Here is a 24,223-nt window from a genome sequence, read left to right as displayed (position 1 = left end):
GATCGTTTATTATTATTACATCGCGCGAAAGATCACATTACTATCGTATTAATAGACGTTACATATCAAATCCCAAACTATTCTGCAAACAAATTTCCAAATACAGCTCAGAAATTCTTCCCATTGGCGTCATAATGTAACCTTATCTCGCATACCCATAAGAACGCCTGCGATATTGACACCAGTTTGGCTAGATTTAAGGGAGATGCTAGTCAGAGCGCCTTCACTTGCCTAACATGCTTATACAGTCTTTGTTATCTTCTCAGATCTTCATTATCTTTCCAGCCTTGTCGTACCCTTTCTGCGATGGCCATACAATCCCCAATGTACGTCTCGGGTATCGCAAGGCTTCTGGGCTGAACTAATTCGGAAGGCCAAGACAACTGTGAATGAGAGTCTCCCAGTCGGTTGTCGTGTCTGGTCCGTAGATCAAATTCCGTAAGACTTTGCGATCTGTAGATCACTACAACGCCATACTTTCGGCCATCCACGGTGATTGTTATAGATTTCCGTTTGAGGTCGACTCGAGCGTTGCTTGAGATGGTCGTGATGTCAAATTTTGGCTCAGATGCTTCAAGCCGCTCGGTCGGGTCGGGACATTGGCCCTTGACTTCAAAGACGAAAACTGCATCATATCGGGTTAACTGCATAGCTTCTGAATCGTTTGGGCCTCGTGGAACCAGATTCCAACGCCCATTTATGCATTCAGAGACAACTGTTTGGGCATCTCTCACTGTCCCGATTGCCCTGTAGCAAGTGACACGCAAAGCAGAGGCGTCAGGTCGAGGAACCATGTTTTGGTAGAATCAAGGAAGATAGATGAATCGTAAGAAAGGTTTTTGATCGATACACAGATACGAACTTATAAGTCCATGTCTTATATCTTCGTCGTTGAGCTGGCTCCTTGGTTTTAAAGCGCCAAAGACATGCTGACTTGTTCTACTTCTATCGTCTAGCCCCATCCCACTGTTGGTTCATATGACGGACCAACAACTACCATCTTAGCCTTTCTCGTACACGGCTGAGTTCTCATCACATCTGAGTGGACCTGACACCCTCAATTAAGCCCAAGCTAGGAATCAGCCCCAGAACAACCACCTTGGAGCCTTAATGCTCACTTTCTAAAACTAAGCTCTTTAGCGTGGCGCTCGTCAGCCGAAAATGATCTAAATGCTGGAAAAAAAGTAAAAACTGATGAATAAATACACTCTTGATTCAGGACAAAAACTTGATACTAGATGGCCTTGAGATACCTTTTCGTAATGGCTTATACCGACCCAGTTCGGCTTTGTGATATGATAGTTTGGAGCCAAGCGAAGCCTCCACTATCGATCAGTAATTCAGTGTAGTAAGCGACGTGGTAAAAACGGCTGCACGTGGTCGCAAGGGCCCTGACATGCTTCAGGCTGTGTCATAATTTAGTTTATCTCCCCACCTTCTCGATCGAGGTGACAGGCAAATCTGCACCTATTACAACTGCGGATGAAGCGCAGTAAACAACGTTCAACTTTCAGCCCGCCTGCCAAACTCCAAGGCGTAGCGAGCTGTGCCGTCAGGGTTAGCATACCAGTCCAAACAGGGGTGAAGCTTGAGAGGTATAATCATTGATTTACATACACCGTTGCACGATCAGAAAACATAACCCGACCCTCAGCATAACGAGAGGACCAACAATTATGAAGCCAACAGTCTCGTTACAATATTATGCTATTCATATACCATAACTTTGAGAAGCGCATGAGCACAATCGACAGTTCCCCACGATATTTTATCCCTCACGTTCAAGAACAAGAGATGTAGATATCGTGATGCCACTTTTTTGTTTGTTGGTTGGGCTGACCACATCATTCCACGACTGAAAGGGCTAGTCTGCGACTGTCAATTTCTGTCGTTCAGGTCTATGTTTAATTCCGGAGCGCGGAACTTTATTCCCTGTCCCGAACCCATGTCTAGCGTGCGATTGGATAAGCCTCTCACGATGGAGTTAATGCTTCACCACAACAATTACTTGACTGCTACCCTGTAAGTGTTGGCTCTTACGGCGCGTTGACTTAACAAACTTCTGACCAGAAGAATAACCAAATTTTCTTTGACACGCTACTTGTCTATAATGAGCAAGAATGCCGGTCGAATGTGTATTGGATAACGGCCTTGTGTGCTGCTTATCCAAGCCATTATCATTTTAGGTTCGCTTGCAAGTTTATGAGGAAGTTTGAGTACAGGAACTTTCGAGGCCTTCCAAGGTATATAGAGCCGACATTGCTACTTAGCCGTTCTAACAAAGGAAGCAGAGGGGTGGGGACTATCACATAGACAGTGCTGTTAAAACAATCGACCAATTAATACTACGGATATAGCCTTCTCGCCCACTTATCGTTCGATTATTGATTGCATCACAATGTCTTTACAACCTGGTCGTCTAGGATTGCGACCATCGGAGACGGAGCAGGTTCCGAGAGCAGTATTACAAAGAGGATCGCACTAGTGGAACCTGCGGAATAAGGCTTGTGTTTGAGCGACGAAACCAATAGATGCATTGCAACCTATGCGACTAAATCACTTAGAAAGCCAACACCGTCGAAAGAATAACCAAAAGAATCCCATGACTTCGGGAATAGAACTGTCGCGCCAGTGTCGCAAGATGGGAAAAATAATTGGTGGAGCTTGCAGTCCAGGTGCGGAGGCTCAATAAGCAACATTCTCAAGATTTGCACGGAGAAGCTAACGTTGCATCTTCAGTACGCAAAAACTCCTAAGTCATAGGTTAGCCTTGGCCGCTTATCTGCTCCACACGGACTTCATTGACACCGCTTGGCAAGATCACCGAATATCCCTAGGCTTTTCAGATCCCTACGTAAACCCAGGCGAGACAAGGGACAAGGGTCGATGATGGTCATAATAGCCAAATAAGCAAGATAAGTAGATCGCAGCCGAGACTGACAGGTCGATAGGCGTCAAGTGTAAGAAGGGGTAGTTTTTGTAGGCACCCCGGCACGATAATTCTCGCCCCATTTTGATGTGGTTTGAAGTTCCTATACAATTTCCTGTTCCGTTATCTTCACTACGATCCTGTGTGCTTGCTAGGAAATTGCAAAATCCTGGGGAGGGAAGCGGTGTTGATCTCATTCCAACAACTCTGGAAGCCTGGGGGCCATGAGGCTGTGCTAGTGGTTCCGAATTTAGACACAAGCACGAGAACTGTTGGCTCTAACACTGCCAAGACCATTTAGTGTTGGATAGAGCCAACAGTGATTCTGAAGCCTTGGTCACGATGAACGCTTGGATCATATTTTCCTCATGGGGGCCTGGCAATCTCTCTTGTTTTCTAGCGCAATGCGTATAACGAGAATCACGTTATCTTTCTGTTATGCGGATCAGCATAGGTAGCCGTTGCCGCGACGCTCGTACCACTTCGCTGAATCTGTCGCAAATCTCGTGGAGCGAGACGTGTGGCGGAGAAGGCAGCAGTGGGGACTATGGAAGGCAGATATATCGGTACTCTAGGGAATATAATGTGACGGTAGGCTGCTGAGATAGGTCAGCTATTCAGACACGCATGGGGTGTCCAGACCTATCAGGAGGAGAGGCGTAAATGCAAACGCAGCGCTCACGGGGGATTAGCTACTATTTAAACTTGTCATTTAACCATGATCACTGAGAAGCTTACGGTCAAGCCTGTCGGAGCACAGAGGAGCCGTGTGGAATGGGTAGTCAATCATAAGATCAATTAAGCCAAGTCTATTGATTAGTGTGGTGAACGAGGATACATGCCGAACCCCATAGAGGTACGCCTTCCGCCCACTTCTGGATCCTGTCTTGCCGAACACTTGCAGTTTGATCGTGCAATTCACCCTCGCCTCCGCTACCTCTGGAGGGATTCAATTCATGTACCACGTCGCCTTCCCGTCTATTTGACTGTTGATCCTTGTCTCGAACCTCAAAAATGTGCTGAAAAGTTTGCCAGGTGCTTGGGTTATCCGGACAAGTTATAGTAGTCGATTCATCCTTTGTGTGTTGTCACTCGATGCAGGGCTGAGCGATGAGTCATGGAGGGTGTCAGAGCAATGGTAGCCATAGAAAGCATCATGGAAGGAGGCTTACCAGCATCCAGGCGATCACGGCTTTGGCTCATACTGAAAAAAAAGTAAAAGAACAGGGGAAAAGCGAGGAGCGAGTGTGAAGCGGATCCGCTCGAAGACTACCAGTAACGAGAATTGGGTGTCGACAGCCCCTTTTATACCATCCAGCCCAGTAAATACTACAATCTCCCACCGCCAGAGCCTTGTTCACAAGAAATCTATGTAGCCATACACCAGCCTTCTTCCGGGGCGACCGGGCGCGAACCCGCATGCCTCTGAAAGAACACTGAAACTTGGCCTCTCTCGTCTTGCCGTCAACCACCAACAGAGTATCCTAGCTACGCAGCACATGTACGCTCACCCTATCACGTCATACCTGCAGCCTGCGAGGTCTCTGCAGCTGAGTTACAATCCTTGCAATTATTGTGCTCCTACCGGTTTGCTGTCTCAAGGCTTGAATACGTAGGTATCTCAACAACTGTCAATGTGGAAGGAAGACAGGGCGACTTCAAAGTCACGAGGTAGTGATGCCGGCGCCAACAATGACTTCAGGGCTAGAGATGGCTGAAGGCTCTCCGTAGAGGCTATGTTGGAGTTTCCAAAGTATGAACTCGGGCTGTTGGTTGTGTCGAAATCGTTCATCGAACTTCTTGAATCTAACCCCTGCGAGGATCCTAGAGATGTGTGAGGTGGTTGGTTCACAATTGGGTCTTCTCGTGACTCAAACCCTTCCTGCGATTTATTAGCCAAAAGGCTTGTAAACTCGGCTTGCCAAATGAACACACCAAATTGGTGGAAGGAAAATATCTGATGGGTTTCCTTCCAAAAGCCAATAAGGCGTCTATAGATCCGGCATTCATTTCTAGAGTGTTTCTGTTATGGTTCGGCTGCGCTGAAATAAGTAACGAACCTATTAGCTACCCTGGGTCACCAAAATAGCAGGTGCGGCACGTCACTTGACAAGAGTGTTCGTATGATGATGTCTTAGATCGATGTTATGTAGCCCAACCTGTGAGCGCAAGTCAAGATCTGAGTGGGGGGAATACTGTTGCTGTCAGCCTACAATGTATAGATGCCACATCAGCATGTCTGGCTACACACGTGACCGTAGCTGGTGAGTACGTAGGCAAGCGCTTACCTGTACCTATGGCTCTCAGGCTGTCGTAGTGAAAGGCCGTGTTCAAGTTCTTGCACCCATGCTTCTCTTGGGATGATTGTCAACAGATCACCTACTACATCTCGTATCCAGGTGCGTGTGATTTTTATAATCAGAGTTTATGCTAAGGAAAGACGAGGGTCAACTAAGTAAGGTAGGCAATCGTCGAGAAGACAGTGATCGATCACTGCTCTCCCACTCTCTCTTGATACTCCTCGATGTTAATGGAGAACTAGAAGTAACGCTTTCACTGGCGTGAAGACAACAGTTACATTTTGTTGTTCACAGCAAACAATTCGCCGTTGTTACAAGCTAGCACAAAGCTCCTGGCCCTTTTGAAAGCGCAAGGATGTACTATACATATTAAGAAAAGTAGCGCAGCCACTTGGAAAATGTTCGGCAGGGCATATACATGTCTTACCTTGTAGAACAAGCATGATGGAAATCCAAAAGCATCTCGTCACGAAGGTCTTGAATTAGGACGCTTCAGCTTCCCCTAGCGCCTTTTTCTCGAGTTGTTTGAAGTTGACGAGGCCATCGTCATAGACTCTTTTCTTCTTTCATTGCTAGAGGTCAAAATAGTTCGGGGCCAACATCAACACTTTCTACTAATTATCCGATCACTGAATCTTTACGTGGCGTCAGGGTTGAACTTCTTGACGGATGCAAAACTATTGAGTAGATGTTTATCCCAATAGTTCATCGAAAGTCCATGATGCCGCGATGTGATCTTTTTCTTTATTGCGACAGATCAAAGCTATATATTGACTAAAGTATAAAACCCACAGGTATTTAAATCTCCAGTCCCTCTCGTCTGGTCACAGTGAACTGATTCTACTGGTATTCTTGACGATAAGCATCACCATTCATGCGATTAGTGAACAAGATGTTGGACAAAAACCAAAGCTTGAGCATCGGACCAAACGCTTCCTTACCAATGCACATAGATATGCAACAGCCGCAAACTGTAGCTCCTGCTCAGCAATCTAAGGTGGATTTGTGATGCGTGTCCAATTAGTTGAATTCAACTGACGGCCAAGATGCTAGGATCGGAAAGAACCCTCAGTGCATGATTTAAAAGTCCTAATTGATCTTCAAGCTACCGCTATCGCTTCACTCGAGAGATCCATGAGATTATTAACAGAGTCTACCGCACTTCTCAGCAAGTACATACAAAGAGATAAAGATTGCCTGTGTGATTCAACTCGGCAAGGAACTATGCCTGATGGCAAACTGGGACCTACAAATTCTATTTGTAACATAGAGAACATCACTGTCGGTAAACAGAGCCAACAGACGATAATCGTCGAGGGTGGAGGTTCAATAAGGGCAAGGAATATTACGACCGGAGATGGGTCCATCCAGCTAATAGGGAGGTTCTCTAATGATAGAAGGGGGGCTGGATTACATTGCTGAACAAGACATCCCTACTGCGAGTCTATTTGATGGGGCACAGGATGGACGCTTTCCATCACCTAAAATACAGTATTTCTTTATCATTGCCTTCGGCTCAATCTAAAGGTGCCATACTACCATTTACCACCTACCTACGGGAGCCGCAGCCCCCGATCTTGGCTTGAGCTGGTCCGCCCCAGTGCAGATGTTGCTTAGTGTTCAGACGGCAAATTGCGCTAGTTAGACATTCTACTGATCACAATGTACGATAACCTCGCTAAGAAGAGGTCACATTCTCTGGGCATCTTTTCTATTCAACAGGGTCTGTTCTCAGGTTATGGGATCGCCTACACTGAGACAAAGCCTGGCAAGGTGGAAGGAATGAAACCTTTGCCAGATCCTAGCATTACAGCCTTCCGCTCTCTGCCCTGTTCTCCTTATTGGTGTATCGACCTTCTACTGCTCGACTTAGCAAGGCCCAGGCTGATACAGGTAAGGCTGTGATAATCTGTCAAGCGGGGAACATCATTTCGTCATCATGTCACTTGGCTTGTCTCAATTCTCGGTCGGAGAACTAGGGGCCTCCTCGGGTGATTGAGCTGGTGATATCATGCCTTATGGTTTTCGACCGACTACGGAGTGTCTAAAAAAACAAGTTAATCAAAGGGACCAGAGGTATTTTGGGAAAATAACATACACAACCAAGTATGGCAAAGACTTTGGGTTGCTGATAGCGTCCCGCATCTTACCAACAAGCACTGTAACCTCGTCGAAGCTCCAGCCTAGAATTTTTCCGATTGGATAAACCGCGTAGCCTTCGAGAGATTGATCGATGTAATGCGCGTTATAAAGCCCAATCTTCTTCAACATCTGATCGCGTGGCGAACCGCCAATTGGGACCTTCCACTGTTTGTGGACGACATCAACAAATCCTGTCTTTCTCATTTCCTGGACGTGCCGGCCATCAACAGGCCATCTAAACGTACGCCCGACTTTGTCGCCAGCTTCAAAAAACAACGAAGCCCACTTCTTGAAAATGTGTTCTGGGTCATCCCTGAACTTTGGATTTTCCGATCGTGTTTCAAGATCAAAGTCGATATGCTCGAAATATCCATCTGGTTTCAAGTGGGTAAGTGCTTGATGGTAGAACTTGTGCCAGTCATCAAGCACTTACCCATAGAGATAATGCGTGTGAATGAGATCAAAATAATCTGGCTTAAATGTCCAGTCCAACTGTGCGTCTTCAATTTGGAAGTGGCAATTGGGAGGTATCTAATCCGGCTGAACTGCAGAGATATCAGTGCCGATTACTTCGGCCCAAGGATACTCATCCGCCACATCGCTATCATGCAACGTAAGTTATGCTCGAATTTTCAGAAGCAATAGAATCTAGTTTTCAACTTACATTGCCCAGATGCCTGTACCAGCCCCGACGTCCAAAATAGCCCGAGATAAGTCAGTACCAGTGGGGAAAATTCCATCCTAACAAGCTGCTTACTTGGGGATTATCCACAATTGGAGCAGAAAATAGCTTATCATCCAGAAGCATCGTAGTAAAGTGATGGTTGGTAAGGTACGCGTCAGGACTTGGACGAGGGGGTGATGGCAAGACGACTTACGCTACGTCAAAGCCCTCGACATGTTGATCGCCCGTGGGGGCCCTGATACAAAAAAGTAACCTGTTAACATTGCGAGTCACAGGAGTGTAGGTGGATAAGGCGGGATAATATGAGGCCATCATACCAGTACTCGGTAGTTTTGGAAGACTGATACTTCCTGCCATTGATGGTACGATAACTTAAAATACTGGAGGTTATCGATGCCGTTGAGTCTCGCAAACTATTCACATATCAAGTCAGCAAGAGCAGCGAAAATAAAGCGCTGGGTCAACTCACCTGGCGCTATCTGCAATAGAGTCAGATTCATCGTTCTCTTCGTTGTCTAGCCTTCCAATAACCTGAGGATCCTGTGGGAGAGAAAAAGGTTAATGATAAAGAATGCCTAATTGGTGATGTCCAAGCCCAGATTATTGAGCTTGCTACGTTAGATAACCCCGCGTAAGGCCTTTAGCTTTGAAAGGAAGGCACAAGACGTACGGATTCAATCATCGGCTGTTCTTGCGGTGTCATATTGTCGAGTGCTACTGTTTACTGTAAAGGGTCGCGGTCCCAGAACAGAGGTAGAAACTAGCAATGTAGAACTGCGGTGAGGGGCGAAAAGAAACGAGGGAACTGACGGGAATACATCAGCTCCTAGGTTACCATTCCAGCAGAGATTCGCCATGTCTGGACATGTAACTATCCCAATACAGCATAAACCGAGCTGATCTAGTTTCATGTAATTCAGCCCTTATAGTTGTGACCGCTTTTACCAGTCGCTGTGACCAGGGCTTGGTGGGCAGCCAACATGTCCATCACAAAAACGCCCCGCCCGCAGCTGTCCATACAACATAAAGTGCTTGGTCTCGTCGTGAAACTTGAGACTGTCCGTCTCCTGTTCCCACATCCTCTGGTGATTTTGTAAAAGGAATACGTTTGAAGACAACAAAGTCCCGGGTATTTGGCTTAGGACAGTGCTTACAATTTTTATTGAGGTTAGACGATAGGCAGGAAGGAAGGAGGGTAAAGCGACAAATCGCACATTGTTAGCCGTGGAATATGAGAGATAGCAGTGACCGCCCAATTTGAATTGCTACGTTGTGCTAGACCAAATGGGCCCGGGCCGTGCCTAGTGTAAACTGGCAATGGGTAGAAATGTTAGTGTCACCCGCGCGAAATGTTGTGTAGCCTGAACTAGAGGGGCAACAGGGAGACGGCTAGGCTTCAGAGAGACACAGACAAGGCCACTTTAATTTATCTCACTGCCTAGGCAAAGGGTACAGAGATGGTAAGGAACGTTGACCGGAACGGAGGATGATGATGCCCACTTTCTCGTACCGTCGCCGACCGTTTCTATAGACCCTTGACACTACTGCTTATCACATGATCCGAAACCAGGTGCGGCTAAGTTAACGGAGAAGCCTCGGACGAGTTCACTTGGGTTCTTTCATCCCATGTAAAAGCTTTCGCTTTCTGGGGTCGAAACCTCTATTTTTAGTGACTCTCATCCGTAATTTTTTTCTCTAGAGGTATAAAAGATTCAAATAAATAAATCACGTGCATGCAATACTTACTCTATCATGATAAAATTACAAAAGAATAGTAGTAATAGTCTTAAACTTATTCTCAAGTAGCAAATACTGCATACTCAACTGAATTAGGCACTACTACCTAATCGGTAATGTTTCTAATACTCTCACCTCTTTTCTGCACTTGTTTCCATATTGTAACTATTCTCAGTCGCTAAGCATAGTGACAGACAGTAAAATCCAAGGCTGGAGCTCATCCACAATGGTTTACTTGCAATGTCGATTATGTGCCGTACCGTATAAAAAGGGACGGAGCCGGTCTCCGGGCCCCACCCCGTTTTCTGCCCCTCTCTCGGCTCAGATCGTCTCGCACCCCCGAGATTTCCGGTCGCTTAAACAACTACACCTCCCTCTGATCTACACGGTCTAACCGGTCTAATATTTCTCTCATTTTTTACACCTACTGCATTCAAGCATGTAATACAAACTGCATTAAGAGTGGCGTGCTGAAAGGCTAAAACAGTACAAGGTCTGTCAGGTGAGGCTGAGACGTGCATACAACGAGCCGTTCCGATGCGTTAGACACTTGAATGTCTCACCACTGGAGAGGAAGGAGATATTACCGGTCCACTTTGAAAACTTATCCTATTGGAGGCATCACGCTTGCTGGTTGCATTGCATCTACATCATGTATGATACTCGAAAAGAGGGACTCGATATCCAAATGCACAAAGACATGCAGCATTCAAGGAAAGAGAAAACTTAATTTAAGCCAACTAGATTATTTAAACTTGTATATCGAGGTACATGATCAATTCTGGATACTTGATAGTTGACCAAGAGTGTTCCATTCATGCAGCCACTTCCTGTACCTAGCATGAAACCTTTTCAGATCGTCGAACGTGGCACTTCACAATTCGTTCGATACCGTGAGATAGTACGAATTCCAAGACGTAATTACGGCACCAGGGTAAGCTAGGTTGGATCGACCGTAGTGGTCAAGGCTCTAACGACCGGCAAGTTCGACATATCTCGATGATGGAGCTTCTTGAGTTGTACATCTGCTGAGGCAGCGTATCATCACCGAGAAGCAACTGTCGAGCTTTTTCACCGCTATCAATCTCACTTGATACCGGGAGGGGACCTGAGACAATGATGCGGGATCCTCGGAGATGGCGATGACTATAAAGCCTCCATATCCTTCACGTTGACTGACAGAACAACTACCAACCTGACTCTCTACCCCCAAAGAATACACACACACAGAAACTATCCAAAATGCCTTCCGGTCTTCCCACTTGCCCCGATACTCAGCTAGGCTTCCAGCCGCCCCCTGCCTCCAAAACCCCTTATGATTTGAAAGCCCCAAAGGGTCTCATTGGCCTCATTCCCTTTCCCATCCCCGGAGCTGGTGAGCCACCCGTCATCTACAATCCGATCATCATTGTTCTCACGGGCTACCTTGAGGCTGTCAATCCTGGTGCACTTGACAAAGCAGTCAAGAATGCGCGTTCCAAGATTCCCGACTTCATGGACAAGCTCAACATCAGCGATGCACGATCATTCTTGGACTTTGCGAATGACCTTCTCAAGTGGACACCCCACGAGAACTACAAAGCCAAGGACATTTACGATATTCTTTGTGTCTTCTACTTTGTCATTGATCAGGAGCCTCTGTCTGGTCTTCAGACTAAGATCAATCCTGACCAGGTGGGAATGCCCCTCACTTGGCTATCATCTTGGATTGTCGTATATGCACAGCTGATTGGGCTGTTCATGGACACACCTGCTTCAATCACTGAGAAGTCTATCCAGAGCTTCAAAGACTCGCCCCCGTACAGCTACCATGAGGCTGAAGTTCCTCCTGGTGGATTCCGCACCTTTAACGAATTCTTCTCTCGCAAGCTTAAAGCTGGCGTTCGACCCATCGCTGATCCCCAAGACGATCATGTTATCGTATACCCAGCCGACTGCACGTTTGACAGATCAATTCCTAAAGACAGCATCATAAATATTGAAGCTGACGGCCTTGTCAAAATCAAGGGTCTGGAATGGACCATCTCTTCACTTCTCAAGGGCAGTCAGTACGCTGACAAATTCCACGGCGGTGTCTGGATGCATGCCTTCCTCAACACTTTTAACTACCATCGTCAACATGCACCTGTCTCAGGTAAGGTTGTCGAGATTGAAAACATTCAAGGCGCAGCATACATGGAGGTGAACGCGGAATGTCAACCCGTTCGCACTGTCTGTGGTCCAGATGCCCCAGACACTCCAGGATACCAGTTCCTTCAGACACGCGGTCTCTGCGTCATTGATAACCCTGTCCTGGGTCTCGTGGCGGTCCTGCCTATTGGCATGGCACAAGTTTCGTCCGTCAAGATGACCGCCCGGGTGGGAGATACATTGAACAAGGGTGATGAAATATCATACTTCCAGTTTGGAGGGTCTGACGTGATTTGTGTTTTCCAACCACAGGCTGGCTTGAAGGTGGATGATTTCGTCCCATCGCCTGATGGCACGTACTCCAAGTACGGTACGGTTCTGGCAAGAGCCCCAAAGAAGTAAGGGAAATGTTAGCCACAACCTTATATAAAGATACAAGAATTACATTGTGTTATGCTCTCACTGGTGTCGTTAATGGTTGTTATTTGACAGTCTAAACCTCTCCTAGGTATCTATCCCTACTTGTTGACTATGCTACTGCTCTCCGATTCATATCGCTTTGAGCGTGTCCTATCGATGGCCTGTTTTTGGAGAGTGACATAAATAAATAATTGATGTCATTCTCCTAGCTCCTAACAATAGAGTTGTGCTGTGGCAAGGCGCATGCACTTTGACTTGATGGTTTGCTTAGGGGGTTAACTTTTCTACTACCCACCAGCCTCACAATCCCACTGGCTGGGGACTTCGACCTGATCAACACCTCGTATAATACCTGTACAACCGTCGATAAAAGCAGTCCACTGATATCTTTATTGATGGCAAACTCCCATCAAAGAAAAGAGCTTCGTGGAGGGTGTTTGTTTTTGTATTGAAAGGTTACATTCACGCGCAAGCAGTTGTCATAGAAAACAATTTTCATTCGCTGACGCTCTGTGAAACCATCAAAAATCCTTGTTCTCGAATGCAGCTACCTTCCATCGCCCCGTCCTTATTGTCCCAGTACCACTCCCCAGCCTTGTGTCAACTCCGGGTCCTCATATGCCTCTTTATGCTTATCATTGGCCTTCACCACGCATTCTGCTTCCCTGATTATGGACATCGCCCCTGCCTGAGGAAATTTCACAGTTTCGACGTCGAAGTTCGAAGGCGCCTCCAACTCGTCACCGTCTGCGCGTTGTTCCAATGCCTGTCAATTGTTAGTGGATTGCGGATATCACAGTATTGCTTGTAGCTCAGACTAGACGTGATCCGTTACGGGCTGCTTCGTTGAGCGGAGACTTCCCAGCTGTAGTTGCAGATATGCAGGACGAGCTGGGTGTTGTATCTGCCACGCTGTAGCCATATCGCAACAGATCCTAGCCCTGGGGCCGAGTCAGCACGAATCCCCCTCATAAGGTTCCTCCACTCGACGAGTCATGGATCTACACCCACACACTGCCGTCAATGCTTGCCAGCATTACATCTCGTGTACCTCCTATAAAAGGTATTACCCCTCTTGTCATCAAGTCGTTGCCTTACCTACGCGCCCTACCTCTGGGCGTTCTATGCGGACCGTGATAGTGCCGTGGTCGATAAGTCCTATTGTCAAGCGCCATCATAGAGTGATCCGAGATGGCTTTGTCGTAGATGATGGCATTTCGTTGATTGGTCGTGATTCCTGTTGGTCCGGAAAGATAACTAAACGGTCAGCGTCATCGCGAAGGAGGCGGTCTTCTATCATGAGCTCTACTTACCTTCTTGCTTTTGTGGTTTTAATGATTGAGCCGGGCAACGACAAACACAGATGTTGTATATAGGCACCCGGATAGGTCGTTGAGATGGTCTTGCGAACGATACGTAGACCCGATCTTGCGGCACGGGAGACCGTCTATTGATTGATAAGGTTTAATACCCCACAAAGTTGCTCGACGCGCAACAGTAATTCGGTGGATATCAAAGTCGGTAGAGGATATAGTATACTGCGTTTAAGTTCGAAGATTCCCGGGTATCGATAGGGCTGCCACCTTGGCATCTCAGTAGTCCCTTATGTGATGAAGCTTGACGGCCATGGTGATCAGGTGTGCGGGTATCATAGTATCGACGACGACGTCCGGAGAAACCATCATCACTGTGGCTGTTGCCTGTGAGGGGGTCATGGCGAGGACCTTGAGCATCTTGTCAACGACGGCATTATAACCCATCGTTGCTGCTCTTGTTGTTTGTGCTGGTGCCCCTGTTGGTGCTGCTGGATCCTTTGGTGGTGCCAGCGGTTACGCTGTATAATGTTCTGTGACAGAAGGCGAGAATCTGTACCATCGCCCCGGCCGAAAGAGATGACGTCAGAGTACACAAATATGATTGGATGTTTTAGTCGTGAATGCAAATTTGGGATCGCCGCTGTTGACATAGTGAATGAATATATCAGAAGGTGGACCCGTTGGAGAATGCGATAATCTTGCGGAATGGACAGCCGTCGTTTGATTGACAAGGTTCAATACCAGACAAAGCTGCTTTTCGCGCAAAGGTGATGTAGTGGATATTGACCTTGACAAAAGATCCTGAAAGGCCACCAAAGGCACATGATATGCGTCGAACAGCTATGGAAACGGGTACAGACCGTAGCATCCACGTCGAGCTCGAGGGGGCGAGGAGACTGAGCCTTTGACAGGGGCCAAGCTTCCTTGGGAGGCCCTGGAACAGTAGAAGAGCAACCTGATGGACTTGGGCAACCAGAGCATCGATGACGAGGGTAATCGCGGTGTGAATGATGTTGATATCTGGTATTTCTGTCGGATCTGTGTATTGACGCGTTTGGTTTCATGATTGTGCTGTCCATGGGTGTCGATATTCTACTAGGTAGAGAACAGAGAACGTGGTTGTTTCTTTGGCTGGTCTGGCGATTTAGGACGGGATTTGTCCTTGGAAGAGTCGGTCGCAGTAAGTTGCCGAAAGGTCGCGGATGATTGGAGCTGAAAGGCTCGAGTTACCGCAGCCAAGTTGGACGGGTGTTTTCGAGGCGACGATGAAATTGAGGATTTTGGGACAGATGAAAAGGGGAACGAAAGAAAGATGAAAAACGGAAAGAAAGAAAGATGTAGTCGAAGAAGACTCGAAGACGTATGAAGATGTGTCTGAGTCCAGAGGGGAGATGTCGTTTTTATACCGATATGTTTTTGTTTGTGGGAACAACACGGTAATGGGGCTGCTTTAGCTTCGCCAGCAGTCGAGAGAGAGATATGCTGGTTACTGGACCCGGACAAGGTGCACTTGATGATACGATATGGTCATGGTGAATGGTTGAGAGACCAGTGATCGAAAGCGCCTGACCTACAGACCCGCGGACCGGGCTAGCCAGGACTTACACTGCCGCGCGAGCAGCAGATGCCTGCTAGTTCAACGTCTCGACCCTCTAGGTTTTTTTAAAACGTGATTTGTCTCTCTCAACACGGAGGTGCCTATTCTTGGTGGTTGTGGGAAGAAGCAATGCTGGAGCCGGTGGTCGTACGACCCCGAACTCCGTCGACTCGTCGATACGGGAGGGACGCTCCGAGCCGGCGTTGTAGAACGTTGACGATCTCCCGGAGCTCATTTCTCTCCATCTCGACTACTCCGAGGCGATTTTCGAAACCGTTTGCGGCCTCGCGGAGGACGCCGACTTGCTCCACCAGGAGGACGGACCGGGCGCTTGCTTCTCCGAGTTGGCGTTGAAAACCGTTTACGGTCTCCCGGAGGGTTGCCAGCTCACGCACCAGGTCTTCGTTCTCCCTTTGGCGGGCAGCGAGAAGATTATCGATCGCCGCACCAGGCTCGCCACCTGATGCTCCCGATGGCCGGATGTTTGCCATATCCGACTCTGCATCTTTTATTTGAAGTCAGTATACATGTCACCAATAATAGTGTAAGTATCGGATATGATGCTTTTGTTTTGAATTTCAACAGAAACATTTCCCAGGGATACATACCGTCCTGCTTCTTCCTTCCAGTTATCCAGGCCCTCATAAAGTTGACGAACTGGGACCCCTTCTCTGCTGCCGTCGCAAAGGCGGCGACCCCGGTCAAGGCTTTGATAGCCGCTTCGTAGATTACCTGCCAAGCCATTTTGGTCGTGGTGATGGTGGTGTTGAAGAAGAAGAAAATCCAAACGCGTCCTCCCATCCAGTAGGGGTAATAACGTTCGTTGTCCATGGCTTCAGTGGGAAACAGGTCCTGTCAGTACCTGCCTGCTTGAAGAAGATAACGCCAATTGAGGCGAGAAGGGCAACCCCAACTATGGGAAGGAACTCGCAACTGCCTAGCTCCTTAACGGACTTTCTTACAGCTTGACCGAGTAGTTCGACGATAAGTTCGAGGCAGTCCTGGGTGGTATACGGCACGAACTTGCAGAGAGACCGGCTCAAGTTCCATGTGCAGATTGGATGTCAGAGGTCACAAAACGAAAAAGCAGACAAACCCTTGATTATCTAGATATCAACGACAGCCCCATCTTCTAATCTGTGCTTGAGGGAGATGTACCTAGCCTCCATCGCCGACTGGGAAAGAGCAAGACTCGGCCTTTGAAGCTTCGGTACGGGGAATACAACCTTCCCACATTTGCAACGATCAATCGCCAGCCCCGGATCTGCCATTATTTATGCTTGGAACATGACTTCGAATTCAGTTTCGAAAACGGTGGCGACGAAGCCATTGAAGACGCTATCAGTGACCCGTCTGAAAGCATACTACTAGAGTTTGACTGTTTACTCCTCTAATTCACGAGAAATGGCTGTCATCAGGCGATCCGGACATGGACAAGAGACCCCTGAGTCTGATTGTGCACTTGGTGTATCCACCTGTTTTGACGGTTCTGGTTCAGAGAGGAGGGGCGAGTGCAATGGAACTTGCCTACAGCATGGTATCTGACCCGCTCTCCGGACGCGACGATTTACTGATCCTGCATGGTTTTGATGGGAAGGCCGGATCATCTGTGAATCAATGCAAGTACCTAGGAAAGACGTCATTCCCAATAGTGGAAGGAAGGACATGGCAATCTGTTATCGATAACCCAATCTGCTCTATTAGATAATACATACAAAACGCCTACCCAATAATCCCTTCTAATGTTTTGAATCCTTCCCTACAAACCCATACCCCGAGATGCGAGAAATAGACCGGTGCTAAGGACACACCAATGTCCGTTAGGAAGGTACGGATTTCATTCATGCGGGCATCGATCTTTGCTAGGACGGTATTGATTTCTTCTAGCACGTCATTGATTTCTTGCAGGAGTTCAATAATCCTGTCGTGGTAACGCATTCCCTCCGCCACTCAGCCTAGGCTCAGCCCTGGCGAATAGGTACAGGACGAAATTCAATAGCCATAGGGGAATTTAGGTCCTTGCTTAGCATGTCTGGTTCCGTCATCCAGTCTGCCGCATTCTGGAACACTTGATATTCCAGTGTGTAAGGCAACTTGGCGGCCCAAGAATAGTCCCGTGGGGGAAGCCCGGGGTATCCCTGACTTTGACGGCGGACCAAAGCCCTTTTCAGTATCTCGACCATCAATAGCCAACGATTGCCTGATCCGGTGCCACATGACGGATCGCTGCACCACAGAACACCTTTCGAGCTTTCGTTCCATATTAGATGGACAGGGTGGTTATCGGGATCAAATTTGATGTTAGAGATCCAGCCCATAGTGTAGTCCATGCCGTATAGACTGTTGTTGGCTAACCGGATTTGAACTCCGAGGGTAATATAACCGTTCAAGTGGTACCAACAGTAACGTGCGCCGCATAGTCGACAATTGTAACCGTGGTGGCCACACCGATAGTTAGCCCCGGTCTTGGGCAGGGAGCGAAGGGCAGGTGGACCGCACCTTGGGAAACAACCGCATTTGTCTGATGGTAAAGACGATATAATAGAGTCAAGTTGAGTTGAGGCATGCTGACAGAGTCCATCTTGAGATTCCTTTAGTTGTTTGAACAACCGCGACTTCAACGCCGACATTCCAGGGTATTGTTGAGGTGCAATCTTGACCAAAGGAATACTTCGGGAGTAGTTCAAACCGCCAGAAAAGCCAGTAACGGCGCAGGTTTCACAGGTATAGAGATGTGGGCGATACTGTATACGGGCGTGAGCTGTTTCTTTAGAGTCCACTGTTCCCGCAGGAAAGTGGTCCGGGTGTAAGCATACAATATCAACATCCCCTCTTTTATCTGCCTGGGCTTTGCCTGAGACTTTAAGGTGCTTGCAGGGGGCAAATTCACCCAGTAGTCCCACGCAAATATTATATGTTCTGCCCCCTTGGGGGAAAACTAGTTCTGGGTGATCGGTGTGGCATTCGGTGCAATAGACTGGTAGCCAGAGCTTCTTCATTCTTTCCTCCAATTCGCCCGAGTCAAAAAGCCTGCCACATGGTATGCACAAGGATCTTCGTAGAAAAATCTGCTTTATATCACGTAGCTGTCCGCATAGAGCGTTGTCGATGTAAAAAGTCTCTTCGCGGTACTTTATATCCCGTAGCGGTAAGTCTAGAGCGTTGTCGATGTGGAAAGGCTCTTCGCGGTGCATTATTTTCCGGCAAAAATCTTGAAACGGACAGGTTTCGGTCAGTCCACGAAGGACCCGACAAGTTTGATGAACCATGTAGCAGGAAGGTTCCGGTAGAAAGGAAATAACATGGATCAACAACTCGCGTGGGAGTTGTAATAGTCTAGAATTCAAATTCTTCTTTCGACGTTCTAACTTCTGGGGCTCGAGAGGTACTGCAAGATTTGCATGTTCCGGTATCGATGTATCCAACAGGGACACCTCTTCTTCGACTCCCAAGACGGGAACATGCAAGGTGCCCTTTCTGAGGTATCGGTCTGCCAAGCGTTGAGTCCAGGGCGATAAGAACTGTGGTTCTAGTTTGAGGCGAACCATGTTAAGAGTTGCGTATGGATAGTATGGGCTGAGTTGGTGGATTGAGGTGAAGGGAATAATGAGTGGGAAGAGAAAAATTAAAGGAAAGACAGTATAATTTATATACGGTAGGCTGATCAGTAAACCTTGGAAGGGATTGCAATAAGGTTTCGTCGAGAAACTGTATTATTACAAGATTCAATACAAAACTATAGTATTGAGATTTTAAGAACTATAATAGTGGTCAGGTCGAAGTAACATTATAGGAAATCAATAGTTAAGTAATTCGGGAAAACTTATTCTATGCTTAATGACGAGGTATTTTCATAGAATTTAATTGAAATGCGGTGCGTCGAGAACTGGTGGTTAATGCTTCGGTAGTGTAAGCGTTCCCGCTGTAGGATATCCTGTAACAGAGTATCAATCCAAACCGTCGCCCGTGCCAAGGGATATAGAGCCAGAGTACAAAAACGAGGATGGCCAGGACGGCCAGAGCCTTGTCGCTATACCCAGACATCGCGGGCATCAGGGTCCATGATGACATGACACAGCAAATAGCCGCACGATAGACTGAAAGATGGGGCTGCCGCTGTCTCGATGAGCTTGTTTAAATCCATGCACAGATGCAGATGTGTTTACTTGATGTGACATGAGAACCACATCGCCCTTCTGCCCCTGTTTGTGAGAAAGACATGCTTCGAGGTTATTGATATGATGCGTATGGATATTACATAAGGGAACTTCGGCGAGCACTTGCGCTTGGGGTAACTGGAGACATTTCCCGCGATTAGATAACTGATAGGATGAATGATAAGATAAGTCGGACCGCGCGATCTCGAGCTGGGGTCGCCAAGAGCTGGGAATTGTTACTTTCTGTATAGAAGAAATAAAAATTACCATCACTTATATGCTATATGCGATGCCGATTGCTAGTCATCACAAGCTGTTGTGATTGGTTCAGACAGCAGCTCCTGGCAGGTTAGGGATGACCTGATCAACACCTCACGTGACACATATACGACTGTCGTGCTTCCTTTATAAGTCACCGACATCATAGAGTTCAAGCCGTATGAGTCACGCCTTGGTTAGAAAACCTAGTCTTGAGAGAACCTTGGATATGAAGATTTATTGATAAATTGGTCTGCGCGGACAGATTAACCTTTGTTGAAAACCTAGAGGAAATTGAGAAGGTCTGGGCGAAAGCTTAAGAGATCATAAAAAACAAATACGACTGTCGTGATGAGCAGCCCACGGATACCTTGATTGATTGTGAAGCTCCATTAAACATGAAATTTGGCGGCGTTCTTTCTTGTTTTGCAATCAAATGAAATCAGTTTCCGTACAATAAATACAAGCGCTGATGCTCCATTAATATTAACTCTTTCCTATGATCCTTGTGCCTTCCTACCCGCCTCAGTGTCACTCCCAGCCTTCCTCAACTCCAAATCCTCACATCCCTTTTGAAGCTCATCATGGGTTCTTCTCCTCCTCTTCTTTGTCATGTTCAAGCATCCCTTCAAATCTTCCCTGCAACAATACTAGAAACCGACTGTCTATCAGGCGGCACATAAGCCTCCCTCGCCTCAGCACTCTCCCACAGTTGAGGCGAGTAGTATGCAAATGGCAGATCCTCAAATGCCAAGTACGAGTTCGCTCTGACAAACTCATCAAACGTTTCAATGTCCTTGTTTCTTGCCAACTCAATCTGGACCCGTTGCACCCAAAACGTACTCTGCGTCAAGCCAATCCTTTGAGCAACCTCCAATGCCGTGGACGAGGCAAGCGAGGTAGGACTTTTCTTGACTTCTTCAATAGCAGACTCTCTTTTGCCGGAAATACGATTGAAAAGAAAGCTTAAGAGACTTGCGTGGCTAGCGACGTTGAGTTCGGACTCGGGCATAAGCTTGGCTTCGTAGATCAACACAGCTGCTAGAAAGTCCATGTCCTCACGAGGTGGCAGGCCTGGGTGTTTATCGAAGCGATGACTTATCGCATTAACCATTTTTGAATGAGCGAGATCCACTCTAGCCTGCGAAGGCATACCAAAGATATTCGGTAGAGCTTTCTTATCAGGATTCACGAAACTCATTCGAGCTGGGATACTCTCCCATATAGATTGCGAGTAGTACTGACGCCACTCGTCACCTGTTATGTCAAATAGAGATTTAAAGGCTTCAAAGGTCAGACTTTTAGGTGATCCGCTGAAGCGGCTTTCTCGGGAAGAGTCTTGGATTTGTAAAGACCCGAGGTAGGCGTGGATAATCTGAATCCAGAAATACGCCTGCGTCTCGGAGTATGGAGGTATGGAAGAGTCTGAGGCGCGAAGGCGCATGGTAGATGACTGCAAAGCTTCAAGGGCTTGCTTCACAATTCCTCCGCGTCTCAATTTAGACGACAGCGTCTTTTGGACAACGGAAAAGGCAAATCGAGTTAGTCGATCAGTATCATTGTCGGCCATTTGCTGTTGTGGTCGTTCAGTGACTTGGCTAATTGTAGGCAGAGGTTGGATGTCAGGCAGATGCCAATCTGCCTTAGCTTGAGGCGTAAAGAGCAAGTCTTTGGTGTAATAAGCCCTCCATAGACCAGAGTTCATAAGATGAGGCGCTGAAAAGACGATATCTGCATACTCTTCCTGTTCAGGAAATTTGTCGGATGATTTATTCGCTTGATACTCGATGGCAGCGACCTGAATCTGGTGTAGCCAAAAGATGGTCATTGTCCTGCAAAGTTTAGTGATGGAGGTATCAGCAGATGGGATGAAGACATACCTGTGCGCAGTGTTGCGAAATCTTTCTGGATTGCCCTGCCTCAGTCGATTCAAATGGGCCATAAACTCTTCGGCACAATCCAAAAGACCCAATCCCCTGGCGAAGCAATCGCGCATAACGAAAAAACCTGCTCGAAGATGGGTATAATGATCCCAGGGCTCGAGACTACCATCCAAGAAACTCTTCCAAAACGTTTGCGCGTCGACGCTTCGGGCATTTTCTTGTCTGACTCGATTAATGAGTTCATCTTCACTCGGGCCTTCCTCCTTCTGTTCAATCTCAGCTTTGACATTCTGGGTTGGCTTCGCAGGTTTCAGTGTCGTTCTGATCTCTTCCATGGCGGCATGTAAATGTGTGCCATGCAACGCGCTCAAGCCAGGATAGTCCAATATCCTGATGTCGAGCTTGTCTTCATAAGGCTTGATTTCTTTCTCAATCTGCGACTTGAGATCTTCGACGACTTTGGTTGCTTCCTCAGTCGAGAGATTATCCTGCTTGTTGAATAGGATAAACATGTTCTTCGCTCCAAAGCTCTCCATCATTCCCATCGCCATGCGCAGATACTCGAGAGAGAACTCAACTCGATCGGGATCCAAGTCTTCGCAGCTCTGAATGAAAATGATAAAGCGATCATTGAGCATGTAATGTCGAGTGAGGGGTCGGATCATATCGCATCCTAAACTGTTAGGCAAGTTGGCGATCTCTGGGATTGAACATACCTCCGACATCCCATAGTGTGATTTTGTCTCCATCTGGATATTCTATTGTCTCAACATTGAAGCCGATGGTCGGAATTGTCTGGACAATTTCTCCAAACAATAGTTTGTATAGGAACGTTGTCTTCCCAGATGCATCGTTCCCTAGCACCAGGCCGACATGTTCGGTGCCTCTTCTCAATAGCCAACGAGCGATTCCTGGATTGTTAGCATTTGTTCCTGAAATACGAATGTACACTTACTCATGATGTTTGATGATTGGCGATTGAAATAGATAACAGGTTGTCTCCGATGAAATGGACAGTTATATACCCATCAGAAAGTCGCTGCCTTGGAGTGGGGAGCTGAGCTAGATGTGGCTTCAAATCTGCCTTGTACATTTGAGCTCCAATAACCGAGTGCGCTATCTCCACACCGGCCTGTCAGTCCAATCCAGGTTGCGAATATCCACGTTGAATCGTCGTGACCATACTTGGAATTGAGAGTGCAATTATTGAGACGAATGAAATGTGAATCTACAAGCGTCTCTTCGTATCCTGGGTATCTCATTCAGTCTAATCAACAGACCCAGCCAGCGCAACAGCACTGAACCTCAAATCCGCACCCTCCCTTTCCAGGAACTTGAGCGCGCCTAGTGCCAAACCCTTTGAACTAAGCACGTCTTCGTTATCATCCAGGTCGCCTCGTCGAATAGGTCCCTTTCGTCGTCCATCGAGTTCCCAAAGTCCGTTATCCGTTCCCTTGGCAAAGCAAACGTAGTGCAGTTCGGTGTCGTCCTCAGCTTCAGGAGCGGGCGTGTCGCCTTGAGTTGCAGCCTCTTTATGAGCGGTGGCTAGTTCGGGTGTCGATTCGAGAACCTTTGCGCGGCCGCGAGGGTCGAGAGGCATGCTCTTCTTGATGACATTGTCGAGGGTTGAGCCCTCCTCTGTCGGATGTCAGCGTTCATTCTCGTATCCAAACAGGTGCAAACGTACGGATAAAGCTTCGTGCATTTCCATTGGTAACAGCGTGCAGCAGTCCCATCAGACCACAAGCATTTCTGATCGTCTGGGGCCACCACAAGACGGGCTCCGTGTCTCCCTTGCCCTTGTATTCATCTACCAAGCTGTCTTCGGCCATGCGTTGACTCTCGTACACGGCACTGATGGGGAATACGAGCAAAAGGGCAAGCGCAGGACGCGGGATGAAGGCCAGGAGGTCCGGTTCGGTCAAGGAGTATACGTCGTGGAGTTCGAGAGCGTCCGAGACACCGAGCTTATGGATGAGGGAGGTCATGAGCTGCGGGTTCGCTTCGAGGGGGATAAAGGCCGGGCAGCCACCGGAAGGGTCGGGATCTGTTGTCAAAGACATCTTGACTTCTGCTCAACGTGATTTTTAGGTGTAGTATCTTGAGGTATTGATGATGGTAGTGATGATTTGAGTGATTGAAGCTGCTGAGGCAGGTCAACCCCACATGAATGGCGGGGCTGCAATGATGACGTCGCTTCGCTCATTAAGAGGAAAGATTCACTAACATGCACATGAATCACTGACTCCCACCTCAGGCACATATCTACAGAGTGCGACATTATTCAGTGCATACTTAATTAATCTACCCTCCTGATTTGCAATTTTGAATACAAAACAAGCATTCCCACGTCTCTCGCAATCTCCCATTCAACGAACTTTGACAATTGCTATAGGGTAATCTCACCACCAAAGTACAAACCACTCACTAGGTAATCAACTAGCCTCGCCAATCGCGTCAAAGTCGGTCCAGGAACAATCGACGGAGAATCATCGCATCGCATTGACTGCTGATCCCATTCTCCTAAGATTGATTTTCTTTAGCGGCTTGATCAGCACCGAAATCTTAAATGCCATTTTTAGTTTCCGTTAGTTTGGGCTTTGTGTTTAATGACAAGCATCATGTCGGACCGGAAACAGATTTGTCTTTAATCGCGAAAAAAGCAATGT

The 24,223-nt window shown here is 47.4% G+C and overlaps 10 protein-coding genes across 10 annotated transcripts; 3 read left to right on the top strand and 7 right to left on the bottom strand.

Annotated features, from left to right (window-relative positions):
• Positions 1 to 129: 129 nt before the first annotated feature.
• EDB82DRAFT_578542 (uncharacterized protein) lies at positions 130 to 794 on the bottom strand (the record flags this gene model as incomplete). Its single annotated transcript, XM_025729216.2, has 2 exons — positions 130 to 231; positions 297 to 794. 2 exons carry the CDS (start codon positions 792 to 794, stop codon positions 130 to 132), a joined length of 600 nt encoding a protein of 199 aa, XP_025583506.2.
• Positions 795 to 4,025: 3,231 nt separating this feature from the next.
• Positions 4,026 to 4,450, bottom strand: EDB82DRAFT_284319 (uncharacterized protein). Its single transcript, XM_065607391.1, has 2 exons — positions 4,102 to 4,450; positions 4,026 to 4,032 (listed from the first exon to the last, which is right to left on the bottom strand). Exon 1 carries the CDS (start codon positions 4,348 to 4,350, stop codon positions 4,129 to 4,131), a length of 222 nt encoding a protein of 73 aa, XP_065464363.1. The 5' UTR covers positions 4,351 to 4,450; the 3' UTR covers positions 4,026 to 4,032; positions 4,102 to 4,128.
• Positions 4,451 to 5,752: 1,302 nt separating this feature from the next.
• EDB82DRAFT_284296 (uncharacterized protein) lies at positions 5,753 to 6,761 on the top strand. Its single transcript, XM_065607390.1, has 3 exons — positions 5,753 to 6,023; positions 6,093 to 6,226; positions 6,283 to 6,761. Exons 2-3 carry the CDS (start codon positions 6,104 to 6,106, stop codon positions 6,649 to 6,651), a joined length of 492 nt encoding a protein of 163 aa, XP_065464362.1. The 5' UTR covers positions 5,753 to 6,023; positions 6,093 to 6,103; the 3' UTR covers positions 6,652 to 6,761.
• A 484-nt stretch (positions 6,762 to 7,245) lies between these two features.
• On the bottom strand, positions 7,246 to 8,913 carry EDB82DRAFT_547708 (uncharacterized protein; the record flags this gene model as incomplete). Its single annotated transcript, XM_065609504.1, has 7 exons — positions 7,246 to 7,273; positions 7,328 to 7,779; positions 7,918 to 7,972; positions 8,118 to 8,216; positions 8,250 to 8,291; positions 8,374 to 8,469; positions 8,867 to 8,913. 7 exons carry the CDS (start codon positions 8,911 to 8,913, stop codon positions 7,246 to 7,248), a joined length of 819 nt encoding a protein of 272 aa, XP_065464361.1.
• A 1,735-nt stretch (positions 8,914 to 10,648) lies between these two features.
• On the top strand, positions 10,649 to 12,384 carry EDB82DRAFT_510844 (phosphatidylserine decarboxylase-domain-containing protein). The gene has a single exon (XM_025729219.2). It carries the CDS (start codon positions 11,036 to 11,038, stop codon positions 12,323 to 12,325), a length of 1,290 nt encoding a protein of 429 aa, XP_025583509.1. The 5' UTR covers positions 10,649 to 11,035; the 3' UTR covers positions 12,326 to 12,384.
• A 455-nt stretch (positions 12,385 to 12,839) lies between these two features.
• EDB82DRAFT_510843 (uncharacterized protein) lies at positions 12,840 to 13,602 on the top strand. Its single transcript, XM_065608868.1, has 2 exons — positions 12,840 to 13,284; positions 13,442 to 13,602. The coding sequence occupies exon 1, from the start codon at positions 12,885 to 12,887 to the stop codon at positions 13,152 to 13,154; it is 270 nt and encodes an 89-aa protein (XP_065464360.1). The 5' UTR covers positions 12,840 to 12,884; the 3' UTR covers positions 13,155 to 13,284; positions 13,442 to 13,602.
• Positions 13,603 to 15,357: 1,755 nt separating this feature from the next.
• On the bottom strand, positions 15,358 to 16,087 carry EDB82DRAFT_528481 (uncharacterized protein; the record flags this gene model as incomplete). The annotated part of the gene is made up of 2 exons (XM_025729223.1): positions 15,358 to 15,761; positions 15,865 to 16,087. 2 exons carry the CDS (start codon positions 16,085 to 16,087, stop codon positions 15,358 to 15,360), a joined length of 627 nt encoding a protein of 208 aa, XP_025583511.1.
• Positions 16,088 to 16,460: 373 nt separating this feature from the next.
• Positions 16,461 to 16,948, bottom strand: EDB82DRAFT_510839 (uncharacterized protein; the record flags this gene model as incomplete). Its single annotated transcript, XM_065608867.1, has 1 exon — positions 16,461 to 16,948. A coding segment is annotated over exon 1 (253 nt), but the record flags the coding sequence as incomplete, so codon positions are not given.
• A 122-nt stretch (positions 16,949 to 17,070) lies between these two features.
• EDB82DRAFT_284169 (uncharacterized protein) lies at positions 17,071 to 19,056 on the bottom strand. The gene has a single exon (XM_025729224.2). The coding sequence runs from the start codon at positions 18,802 to 18,804 to the stop codon at positions 17,218 to 17,220; it is 1,587 nt and encodes a 528-aa protein (XP_025583512.1). The 5' UTR covers positions 18,805 to 19,056; the 3' UTR covers positions 17,071 to 17,217.
• A 1,243-nt stretch (positions 19,057 to 20,299) lies between these two features.
• Positions 20,300 to 23,617, bottom strand: EDB82DRAFT_528480 (uncharacterized protein; the record flags this gene model as incomplete). Its single annotated transcript, XM_065609190.1, has 5 exons — positions 20,300 to 21,503; positions 21,552 to 22,227; positions 22,271 to 22,465; positions 22,872 to 23,192; positions 23,242 to 23,617. 5 exons carry the CDS (start codon positions 23,615 to 23,617, stop codon positions 20,300 to 20,302), a joined length of 2,772 nt encoding a protein of 923 aa, XP_065464358.1.
• Positions 23,618 to 24,223: the final 606 nt, after the last annotated feature.

The sequence above is a fragment of the Fusarium venenatum genome (genome assembly GCF_020744135.1).
Source record: "Fusarium venenatum strain MPI-CAGE-CH-0201 chromosome Unknown EDB82scaffold_3, whole genome shotgun sequence".
Classification (NCBI taxonomy): domain Eukaryota; kingdom Fungi; phylum Ascomycota; class Sordariomycetes; order Hypocreales; family Nectriaceae; genus Fusarium; species Fusarium venenatum.
This window is presented reverse-complemented; position numbering and strand designations above follow the sequence as displayed.